This window comes from Falco cherrug, chromosome 18 (genome assembly GCF_023634085.1).
Source record: "Falco cherrug isolate bFalChe1 chromosome 18, bFalChe1.pri, whole genome shotgun sequence".
Lineage (NCBI taxonomy): Eukaryota > Metazoa > Chordata > Aves > Falconiformes > Falconidae > Falco > Falco cherrug.
The window spans coordinates 3,793,909-3,806,143 of record NC_073714.1 but is presented as its reverse complement, the minus strand read 5'-3'; the positions used below and the strand labels follow the sequence as shown (position 1 = coordinate 3,806,143).

Sequence of the window (12,235 nt, the reverse complement as noted above, 5' to 3'; positions counted from 1 at the left end):
GGTGGTGGGCAAGGGTAGGAGGCTCTACAGCAGCTAGTCCAAAAGGAAAACTGTAGTAAGTGTAACGCATAGATAGATGGTCTGTTTCTCTGTTCATGCCTCCATTGCCTTGCAGCGAGTCAAACAGGGCCTCTAAGTGCTCCTTCTTCCTATTCTTTTTTTCCTCTGAACTGTCTGGGCTCCAAACAAGCTGCCTACGTGGTGCTATAGAAATCTTCCTTTTCCCCTGTTAGCCTCTCTAGAAATACATGCCTCATTTTCCGCAACGCAGACTAGCCTGAAAAACCCCAAAGGAGCATGCACGCTTCGTGTCCTATATAGGACTATATAATAATTCTCTTGGACCCTCTTAGGCTGTTCCTGGTGGGGAAAAGCTATTCACACACGCGCACACCCCCAATTGTACGAGCTTTCTTCATCTTGGAAACGGTACGTGATGGACGTGTGGACGGTTGCGGGTAGCACCTTATTGCACCTCATTCGCAAATCTGTGCCGAACAAATACTTTTGAAAGGTGACTGTTTGTGTGTTATAGCAACGAATTCTTCAAATCACAGCGCTTGAGAGAGAATAGCTCTGTAATAGTGTAAAACCCAACAGATTTAATTGTCGTCTTTTGATACGCTGTTAAATGTTGACCTACGGAGAATTTTTTCTGCAAACACTGAAGCCTGGCACACTGTTGGTGTAACTCACAGGTTATTTCCACTGCAGCAGGGATAAACGTGCTGTATGTCTGTTACTTAGCACCTCTTGTTAGTACTCACACCTATAAACTTGCCCGTAAAAGAGTACGCGGACCTTAGCAGTGACTTGACTGAAATGCAAAACCTTGAATGTTGTCCCAAGCTGTGGATTTTGGCTCTTGAGCTAGAGCAGGAGATTTCCAAGCGAGACAGAGGCCATGACATTTGAAAACAAACCGAAAACACTGCCACGTGATATAACAGGAGTAAATGGCCTCTGGATGCCAGAATAGCACTGGGTAAATCCTGATGCAGAGAGCCCGCGCAGGGGAAATCGTGCCTTCCTCCAACTGTAGAGTCAGGTTTTGCAGGAGCTCTTCCTGCTGTCCCATCTGGGGAGCACAGCGAGGGCTGTCAGGTCCATCGTCTGGTGATGAACCAACTGAACTTTTTGGGGCTGCTGGAACAAAGCTGGGACAGCCAAGGGGAATAGCTACAGAATCTCCTAGTGGCTCTGAAGTCGGGCAGTCTTTCCGTCCAAAAGACGTGTGACTTCTCAGATTTTGTATCCTAAAAACTGGCAATTGCTTGTTGGCTTTTTCTCCCTGCAATTTAGGGGGCACATATCGGGGGGGGGGTGGGGGGTGGGGGGGTGCGGCTTGTGCCCAGCACATTTCCAAAGAGAAAACGTCCACTTTGAAACAAGGAATCTCAGAGATGCTGTTGGGTCTTTTGCTCTCAGCTGCTCTTGGGAAAACATGACCTAAATTTTGGAGGTGTGACACTTACTGGTTGTTGTCTGCACATCTTAGAAGCGTGTTCTGAGGGACCTGATTTTTTAGAAAAGATAATGCATATATGGATGTACACGTGCATGCTCACATGCACATGCTTTTGGCTGGAGGGGAAACGGTAATTACAGTCTGAAAACTGGATCTGGCAATTTGATTTCAAAGAGCACCCAAATAACAGGAGGTTCCAATCAGTAATGGTTGGTTCAAGCTTTTGCAAAAATGTGCTTTCAAAAAGTTAGGGCATTTAATCAAAACTTGGAGCTATCTCCTACAAGAGATTTAGTGAGGATTTGGTAAATGAGAAATGATGTAAATACAGAAGGAATGATTTGGTGAGTATGATTAGAGGGCAGAGTCTAATCAGCCAAATCGAGAGGGCCCGGTGACACTGCGTGCTCTGAAGTGGCTGTCATCAGAGGAGGTCAGTTGTCACTGTGAGCAGGATTGCAGCAGAGATCTGCTTCAGCCTGGGAGTATTATTTTTTTTTTATTACCATGCAGATAAGGGAAAGCTGTTTCCAGTTAGCAAGCACTTGAGGTGGATCGTTGGGGTTCCTTAGCTGATGTATTCAAGCTTATTTTAGCAGTAATCTCTTCCCTGACATAGTAAGAGCACAGCAGCCTTACTTGCTTTCAGTACAATCTAGATTTACCCTCTTTGTGAGTCTCAGTTCTATTTTCTTTCCCCTTCAGGGAAAATTTGGATGGACAATGTCCACTGTAATGGCAAGGAGACCACCCTGGCAGCATGCACTTCAAATGGCTGGGGAGTAACTGACTGCAAACACACCGAAGACGTGGGAGTGGTCTGCAGTGAAAAGAGAATCCCTGGCTTCAAGTTTGACAACTCATTGCTTAACCAAATAGAGGTAAACGTACTTAAAACTGCAAGCTGCTGATCCAAAAGCCTTCTGTGGACAGGGATGTCTGCTACTGCCCATTGCAGGTTATCCCAGGCAGTGGTCCTAGATGCTGGCTAAAGGTGCAACTTTCAGATTTCAGTTTCAGCTGTTCAGAGCATTTTATATATAATAATAATAATTTGAAAGGTTTTTTTTATAGCATAAGAGTAAGTAAGGGGAAAAATATATTACTCCTGTTCTGCAATCAATTTTCAAAATCGAAAACTGGTTTATTATATTTCTCAGAATGAAACTGGAGAGACGGGATGTGTGCTGTACTCACAGACCTTACATCTGGGCAACTTTATTAGTTCATAGTACTAAATTACTGAGTTTTCTTTCCCCTGGTGCCTCCTTTTGGTACTGGGAGCAATTTGGAGGCCTGTGCTATCACAGGGGGCTCATCAGGTAGGGTTGGATTTGGAGGGGAATAGGGCGTAAAACCATGGCTTGAAATGGGTGAATTTGTAAGGAAAGGTGTAAAGATATTTTTGCACAGTTTGGCTGAGCAGTGATGAAGTAACCATGATAACTGCATAGAAATATTTGTGGGAATGGGGGATTAGTACTGGAAGTGATGGAAGGAATTGAAGAGAGGAAAACGTGGGCTGGTCCCTGGGGGAAAGGTTCTGGGTTGTGGCTGGGTTCGCCTGCTAGGCTGAGGTTGAGACTCTTGGGGAAATGACAGAAGCAAAATGTTTGAATCGCCTTCCAGTGGAGTTGTTGGATTTCTGCAGAATAAAGACTTGGGGGAATGCTGGGCTGGAAAGAAGCTGGACTGAGCTCTTCAAAGAAGGAAAATGTGGGTTTCTTTCCTTCAGCTTTTCAGGTTGGAAAGTATTTGTGGTGACTCAGCTAACATCTCCCTTGTTTCAGATGCCCTGCTGTTTCAGTATGTGAATTCAGTGGTTGCCCTTGGTCAAAATTTATCGAAAGAGCCTATCCAGGAACCGCAGTCAAATCTTATTTTAAGCAGACAGGGAGTCCAGGAGGTATCGCGTATCACAGTGCGGTTTCCATGCCTGAATTCTGTCTTTGTTCATGATCTGAAACAATGGGTACAGCCTTCTTTATCACTTTAAAACAAAATTATTCTAGCAGTTATTTCATAGTCGCTGATGTAGAAAGGATCCTCCAGCATTTTCTTCTACCAGATTTTTCCACTGGAGGTTCGTGCGTACCTGACAAGGGAAGATAATGTGCTCGGTCAAACCTTTCCTGGCCCTGCTGAGGCTTTAGGGCGAACACTGTATGGCTGAGCAGGCAGCATTCAGCACTTTGTCGTGAAAGTCTCCCGTGCAAGGGTGCAGGTAGAAGATCTGAGAGCTGAAATTCTCTTCCTTGCCTTGGTCTTGCTTCACTTGGCTAAGGAGGGAAGGGAGGCTTTCCGGAGGGATCCCAAGCTGCCTCTGTCAATTGCACTCTTGTTGCTCAGGGGATGAAACGAGATCATGGAACATCAGTGATGGCTTTGGCAGATGCACGCTTCCCCAAAGCCACAGTGAATCCTCAAAACAGAGGCTTGGAAGAAAAGATGCTTTAGTCTAGACGGAGGTCACCTCATTCTGAGATGCTTCGGATATTAATCATAAAGGCTTTGGAGGGCTCTGCTTTTCCATTAGCTAAGCACTGGAGTTTGACTAATGAATTGAACACATTGGGTAATTGAGGGTTAGCTCGTGCTGGTGCTGTGTGGGTGCTTAAGCTTCACATATGATAAGGGAAGTGAATCGTGAGATTGAAGCGGTTCGTGCAGCAGAAGCCTGGGCACATCAACGGGATCACTCAGGAGAAATAGGTGTAAGGGAAGTCCTGTTCCCCACGTCCTGGTAGCGAGGGCATCCACTGGTGTGACAAGGAACAGCATTCACAGCAATTGCTAAGGGGCACTGGAGACTAAAGTCACTGAACTGGTGGGGAGAAAAAAGTAACATAGAAGAATAGCTTTATTTTTAAGTACCCTCACTAAACTGCGAGCTGTCAGCCTGGCTGTCCCTGTGACTTTGTCCTGACAGTAGAAAATAGTGTTGTGTTTTCTGGGCAGTGACTGCTGTCGCCCTGGCTCTCTGCGTCCTTCTGTGTGCGTGCTTCTCCCCTCCCTATTGCTGCCTGAATTTTATGAACAACTTAGTACCATAGCGTTGCTTCAACTCAGCAAAACCAAGTTGATTTTTCCTATATCCCTATAAGATCGCTGGCAGCTGAATGGTTCTTTTTCTGCTGGTTTTGTTGCAGCAGGATTAAGGCTAAAGGTGATGTGCTATAAATTTTTAAGATGCCACTGTGAAAGTACTTTTCAGTCACAGTTAGTTGTCAAATTTTTAAGCTCTTTTCCCCTCTCTCAGCTTTTCTCTTCTTCTTAATCTTTGCTTTATCTCATTAGCAGCTGGCGTGACATAGTTTGAGTCAAAGATGATGAGCAGGGTTACTCATAGGGTCATAAACTCCAAAACAGGGAGGTCAAAAGGCTTGTGTGAGTGCAAGTTGAAAGTCTTTGCCCTTCCTAACATGCCTGGGAATTCTGCATATCATGCCTCACATTCATCGGAGGAAACATCATCGTTTTGTAAGCTGCTGGGTTCTGCATTCTGTAGCCCAAAGCCTGCCGGAGTGATGTTTTCTCTTTGGAATGAGATCAGTGGTTGAGGGGCCTGGAATTTTTTACTTAGCAGCAGTGCTGTGGTCAGGTCTCTCCACCAGTCCCACTGGCTTCAGCATTGCACTGACAGAGCTAAACCAGCACAATCCCACTGAGAATGCCAATGGAAGATATTTCAGTTTGGTTTAAAACCAGGCTTTACTTAAAATAGCCCTGGATTAAGATGATGCGCAGAGCTTATGTATTCAATTACACCTTCCAGCGTTGCTTTCCCACACCAGTTTGCAACAGCTGTAACGATTCCCAAATGAATCCAACTGTCGCAAAGTGATGGTTTTTACAGCCAGCAGATTAAGAGGAGCGAGCGCTGACTTCAGTGTACGTTCATGCGTCAGGGTGCAAGTTGCGGTGGGGTAGGAGCAGCGGGTTTGTTCTGCTTCCCCGTTGCAAGTTGCAAGCGTTCAGGGCAAATCCGTGCGTTGTGCAGCCTGGTTAACCCATCGCCCAACTCGTGCCATCACCTTTGGATTTCCTTTGCCTGTAATAGGGAGCTCTGTGTGTTCCCACTGCCAGGGGCAGCTGGACCATCTTAAATTCATCATTTAGAAAGTGTCTTAGACCCTTTAGTGCTAAGTTCTCTGAGGCTGCCAAGGGCTGCTAAGATTTAACGCGGAAAGCCAGTAGGCATAAGACAACATCTGACTTCATTTTGACAGGGCTCCAGCTCAGAGGGGCTGTGCAAATGGACATTTGCTCAAATCTGGCCTTGCATCCTAAAATCTGACAGGCAAAGAGTTCACACTCTTTTAAAAGCAACGTGATACCCCTCGGGGTAGAGTTTATTTTTATTGGACAATGTACATACATCCATTTCCCAGCTTGGAAATGCTGCAGATAAGCAGTATAGGATGAAATTTTCCATCACCATAAACCACTTGGCTTATGCATGAATGCGCTTAGACAGATCTTTTCCTATCGCAGTTCATATTTTGAGGGTTATGTCACATCTCTTCCCATCCCTGAGCCTTTCCATTCCCTGCCCTGCTGGGAATGGGCAGTGCCTGACCCTTGCTTCTGTACAGAAGTTGCTGGTCACCGGCCACAGTGAAGCATCTCCGTCTGGGGTGGGTGATGATGGAAGATCTGTGGTAAGAAGGAGGAGGCAGGCAGGAAGAGGTTAACTCTTCTAACAGCACCAAGGTTGGGGCAGGTCTGAAATCCATCAGTCTCTTGCTGAAGGGCAGAGAAACTCCCATCGGTTTTGCTTGCTATTTGCTGCAGCCACTGCAGCTTTTTAGCCTTGGGACTTGTTCAAAGGATTATTTCTTGGAGAGTGATGAATGTGTGTAGCAGGACAGCCCTTTCGTGGGCTGCTGGCGGGTCACAATTAGCCTGATGGCCCTTTAGCTCAGTGGCTGCGTAAACACTGAAGGTTGCTCACCTTCCCAAAGCTGGGAGGGCAGTGTCTGTTCAGTGCTGCCCTGAGCGTGATGACATCAAGTGCATTTTCCAGAGGGGCTTTTCCCCCTCCACTTTAAAGTATGTGTATGCTACATACGCAGACGGTTTGTCATTAATGGAGAGAGAAGGGCTCGTGGTTTGACTTTGCTATTACCCCTTTGCCTCTGGGGGTGTTAGGAGGGGGAAAGCGGGCACGTATCCTGCTGATATCGCATCCTCTCTCTCTCCCTACAGATGCCAGTTCTGTGGGAGTAAGCTGTTTACCCCAAAAGGGTGGTTTTTTTTTAAAAAAAAAAAAGAAAAGCAGTAGCTGGGCTTGGAAGTGCTGCAAGTGTGTGGCTGAGCGTGGCTTAACCCAGTAACTGCATGTGAATGTGGAGGCTGCCACAGCCGCGTTGGGATGGGAACTGGATGTTGGTGCTGAACCTCCTTGCTTCAATCCTCCACAGAGGCATCTGCGCATCCAGTATGATGGAGCCAAAGGTGCTGTTAAAATAACACCATTGTTTAACTCGGAGTTTGATTTTTTGCTTGCATTCCTTCTCTTTTAGTCACAGCCTGGAGTAAAAGCTGTGTTTGGCATACTCTAATTCACATTAGTGGCTTGCTGTACAGCTTGGGTCTAACCAAAGTCTTACCCACTTTATCCATAATGGTAACTCTTGGAGGCTTTACAATGTGGTGGGCACTTTGTGAGTGGTGTCTTGGGAGCTCCAGGGAAAGGAAAAGTTTAGTCATGTTGGTTTTAAGTGCTCAAAGCGTGTCTGAGAACGCAAAAACTGGTTGCCGATTGTGATGCAGTTTGGGAGGGACAGACAGTAAGTGCTATAAATACATCCACTGAACTGCAATAATCCGAGCTTCGTAAAATATAACAAGTGGAATCTGCTGCTTTAGCCAAAGATCTCTGAGCACGTGGGGCCTTGTGCTGACAGCACAGCTAAATGAAGGAAAAGAGCTGAGAGCAGAATCTGTGCATCTAGGGGACCGACCCACGCTCCTCCTCCTCCTGACATGAAAGGTATAAAGAGCAGGACGAAAGGATGAAGTCAGTGCACAAGGTGCGGTGCGGCTGTTGGTTGTTTCTTGTCTTGCAGTTCACAAGTGTCTGGAAGTGGTCAGGTGGGTAGTGTGGACCTGCCTTAAGGTTCCTTTACGCGATGCCAAAGCCTGCCGTTTAAATGTGTGCACGGTCTCAAATGTTTTCCTAAGTCTTTGCAGGATGCCAGAAGCTCTGAAATCAAGATGATTTAATATGTGTTCATGAAACCATGAGCAGGGAATGCCATCCCTGCTTTTTCAAGCAGTTCCCGCAGCCACAGTGTGTTGTCCAAACACAGCGCAGGCCAACCTGCGACTGTCTTACTGGGTTGACCAGCAATTTTAAGACCACAGCAACTAACTCCTACCCTTAATATTTTTCTTCAATAAATGCATGATATGTTGGGTTTTTTTTAAACTATCCCCCTAAACATCCTTAACAAAATATTTGTTGTCCACCCTCTTCCTCTCTGTGCACATACACAGGCTCCAAATAGGGCATATTCTAAATATATCAAATTGCTGCAGCCGTTACAAATTCACAAATAGATCTGGTACCTGAGACCAGACCATAACTTTGGCCAGACGGTGGGCAGACAAGGTCTAGCTAAACATACCAGGCTGTGCTGCTATTTCTGTCCTTTTTTTTCCCTTCAGAGTGTATGTGAAGTATATAAATTAAAAAAAAAAAATAAAAAATCTCACTTCAAAGCCCAGTGGCTCAAAAGCTCTGGTTCTGCCAGGTTAAAAGTGGGTTGAACTATATTGTCCGTGTTTCTTAACCAGTGGGACAGGGGGCTGCGGGGTCCTGCTCGGGAGCTCTCGGTTAAATTGGTCTCGGTGGATGAGGCTGTATAAAGTGTTCCTGTGTGCTGAGCTGCTTGTGACTGGAAGGTGTAAGGAGGGGAGCGGGAGGAGGAGGAGGAGGACAGGGGCATTGTCTGTGGCTTGGTACACAGACAAATCTTCCTCTTACCTAGCATTTTGCCATGCAAACCAGTGGAGACTCTCTCCAAGCTGTGGGGAGTTGCAGCTTAGGCCACCACCATCTCTGACTTGAGCTCTATGTCTCGACCGTCCAGTTCTCAAGAATGTTTGTCAATAAAACGTTTATTTGCCTGTTTGTTGTGACAACAGTGGTTTAATTTCTTTCCCGTTCGTGGAAATATTTACTTCTCTAAACATAAACTCATATGTAATGCCAATGCTGATGCTCTGTGTGTCTAGAAGGGGTCTTCAGCATCTTGTCTGGAGCTAACTCCAGACAAATATTAATTAAGCTGCCGTTGGGGTATGTGACTGTGTTTCTTTAGTGCTATGACTTTAAAGTGTGTGTGATGGCTTCTAATTGCTTGCCTCAGTGGTTTGTTGTTTGTTGGGTTTTCTTGTGATGGCTTGTGGCATGTCAGGATGCTAAGTTTGCTGGGCAGAGATGGCACTTGTCATCGAGTGGGAGCTACGAGCTATGGAATTGGTGGTGCTGGGAGAGCACCAAGGCTGGTTTGGGTTTGGTGCAGTTTTTCAGGGAGCAGTTAACCTGTTAGTCTCCTTGCACCGACTGTAACCAGAGCTGACAGCTGTTGTGCTGGATGCGACACCATTTCTCTTGTTACACCAAACAATATTTAACTATGCCTGAGAACAGAGTACGATCTCCTTCTGTTTTGCAGTGCAGAGGTCAGGTAATAAATTTGGCTAGCTTGCAGCGTCTGATCCAGATTGTCTTTAAAATAGCTCAGTGGAAAGGAAACAGAGAATGTAAAAGCTTTGTTCGTCGAGAAACCCTCAGACCGTGATGCATGCAGAACAGAGCAGCATCCTATCCCTAAGCTGAGCCTCCCAGCCATGCCAAAGTACCTCCAGGGTTCAGTGCTCCTGCCTTCCCTCGCTCGCTTCTATCACCAGCGTTTCTTTTCTCTAGTGCTTTTCATTAGCCTGCTTTGCATTGGCAGTCATGAGGCTGCCGCTGAAGCGTTTCACAGCTTAGCAAAGGCTTTTGTCATTTATAATCTGCACTGTATTTGCTCCTGGACCCTAATCCTGAATTGCACTCTCATCCCTTACCCTTTTGTACTGCACAAACCCAGAACAAAAAGTGCTTGCAGTCCAATACAGTGTAACATTCCCAGGGGACTGCTGTCCCCCGTAGGCAACCCGTCTTTGTCTTGCAGCATCTATTTCACTGTGTTTATTTAGCACTGGGAACTTATTAGTGACTCAGAGGCACAGCTCCAGATGTTCAAATCAAAACAGATTCCACCCGTTCCTATGTATGTGAAGAGATAGCTTTTAAAAAGTCATCTTCGGGGCAAAAGACTTGGTAGCTGAGACCTCACTGGGAGTGAGTGAAGTGTTTAAATACAGGAGAGAAGATGCCTCTGGGGTGAGACAAGTCTATGTGGAAAGATCTCATGTTATGTTCTTAATTGGGGGGGAAAATTCAATTCGTTTCTTGTCCAAGTTTGCAGCCTGGTGTTTGGGAAGCCAAGAAATCGTGGAGCTCCGTTGTAAATGAAAAATGATGGTTTGAATAGATTTCAGCAGCTAAGGGGCGGTGGGATGGGTCAGGCATAAGGAAGGAAAGAGCAGTTCAAATGGATCATGGGGAACTCTTAAAGCAGGAGAGTGATGCCTATGGGCTTAGACAGAGGTAGCACATGTGTTCCTTGCAGTTGTTAAATCGAGGGTTTGTGGTAAGAATTGCACCTTTGCCTAAGCTGTCTGCCTGTACCGTCACCTGCCAACCAGAGGGGCAGCTCTGAACACCCCCTCGCTCGAGCTCTGCAATACTTAGCATCACCCGTGGTGATGGTTTTTTTAAAAAAATAATAAAGTAAAATACACAGAAGGGAAAAAATCTCATTCTGGTTCCCTTTCTGCCTGTATTTAAATCATTTCTCTGGCTGTAGGGGAGATGCAACCATAGCTATTCAGACTCCGTGCATTTCTCTAGCTGGTTTCTTAATGTCATCGCTGAGCCCGTGTTTAAAGTGAGGGTTGAGATGCTCTTCTGAAGACCCCCTCTGGAATCCCAGTTGCTGTGGCTTGCTTTTGGCCAGGAGCAGGTGATTAAGAGCCGGGTTAGCGTCTGCAGTCTGCAAAGTAGCAGTCGGGTTTCTAGGAACGGGATCTCCTCACTGTATTGATTACTGTGGATCCTCAGGGCTGTGGCAAGAAGAAAAGGGTATTGCTGAGCTTGGGCAGTGGAGGACACAAGGGTGATGTCCTGGACATAATTGTTCTGCCAACACAAAACACATGGCAAAAGGTGAAAGAAAATATTATGAAAGTTGTGTCAGTTTTTGCAATCAGATCCGAAGCCATGGGGGAAGCATTTGGTTCAGAGAGTGGAAACAAAAGCGGCTGAGGCTCATGTGAAAACTTTCCAAGCCAGGAATCCTTTTGTGAAAACTCAGAAACAAACCCCTTTCTTTTTGCTGTCTCCGGGCAGGCCCTGGCTTTCTGAAGCCAAGGTTCATCCGTTTCGTAACGGAGCACAGCACGCTCGCTTGCTATCGGCTTTTGTGTCCAGGACTGAAGAGGAGTAGCAGCGCAGGTCTTGGATGTAGCTCATGGCAAGGAAAGGAGTGAGGTGGAGGGGAAGATAGCCCAACCCAGAACAGTCTGACCCTTTCTTTTTTCCTTGTTTTTGTACTAATTTGTATTGTAGTGATGTTGGAGGTCCCAAGTGAAATCACATCTCTGCTTTGGGCACATACAGGTGAGAGGCCCTTGCTGCAGAGGCTTTGCCATTCAAGCAGGTGAGGTGGGCTTAGCATCGTCTTCCCTTTCCAGAAGGACCGAGCGAGAGGCCAGCGGTAACAGTGAGGAGATGGGGAAGTGAGTTTGTGTGGCTGAAATCACGCAGGAGATCTGAGGCAGAACTGAGCAGGACCTCTTCGGCCTCAGACCACAGAGTTATTTCAGCTTTCAGCTGATTTTTCTACTGCTATGTACAGTCGGGTGGTTCCAGTGCAAAGCAGGTTGATGTGGAAGCCAGAGCATTGAATCTAGGAATAGATGTACTACGCTTCCTCCCCCTACCCTCTGTACCCAGCCTTATCTTCCTTTGTTTCTTCACACCTTTTGGAGCTAAGGAGGCTTAAGCAGGAGAAAAATGCCTTAGGATTTCTTGTTGGTTGTGTGCTTATTTCTTTAACGGATCTCCTCTGTGCCGGAATGGATGCCTTTTGATGAAAACAAAGCTGCAGCTTGATAAATGAGACCAGTAGCGATGGAGCAGACCCACAAACTCTGTGCACGGGGTCAGCGATGTGGGACGTGCCGTCCGGTGAACGAGCAGCCTGCTGGAGAGCAGAAAGCAAAGGCAAGAGCTGACTCAGCCTCAAGTATGTGGGTGGGAGTGTTTCATAAGCACGGGAGAGGTTGGAGGGCCAGGTCTGAATCATGTAGTAGCCGAGTTCTAAAGACTTGGAGTTTGGGGTGGAGGGGAAGGGAAAAGGCTGGCAAACACATCTCCACAGCTGTTGGCCTAAACATGTGGAAATTGCGCAAGGCTCGCTGAGAAGGGGGGGACTGTCATGCCGTGAGCCATGAGAATTAACTCTCTGGTTTGGGGCTTGCTCTCTTCTCTTGCTCTGTGGGTAAAAATCCCCAGCAGCACTTTTTTCCCTCCTAGCAAGGGAGCTGAGCTGTGGGGTTGTGCACGCTCTTCCCACTCCCCTGCTATGTGTTCCTCAACCTCAGACTGAGCAAACCACATCCCGTCGGCTTTGGGGCTTGGGGCCTCTC

At 46.6% G+C, this 12,235-nt stretch overlaps 1 protein-coding gene across 16 annotated transcripts in view; it reads left to right on the top strand.

Annotated features, from left to right (window-relative positions):
- Positions 1-12,235, top strand: part of LOXL2 (lysyl oxidase like 2) — a 62,781-nt gene that overhangs the window by 18,418 nt on the left and 32,128 nt on the right. For 15 of the 16 annotated variants that reach the window (XR_008729808.1, XR_008729807.1, XR_008729805.1 and 12 more), the window contains one exon: positions 2,174-2,349. Coding sequence is in view for 12 of the 16 variants with exons in the window: in XM_055696138.1 (XP_055552113.1) it covers positions 2,174-2,349 (176 nt within the window). In the remaining 4 variants the exon portion in view is untranslated. Of the gene's footprint in view, positions 1-353; positions 430-2,173; positions 2,350-12,235 lie in introns of all 16 variants that reach the window. The other variant, XM_014279099.3, reaches the window with a different exon arrangement.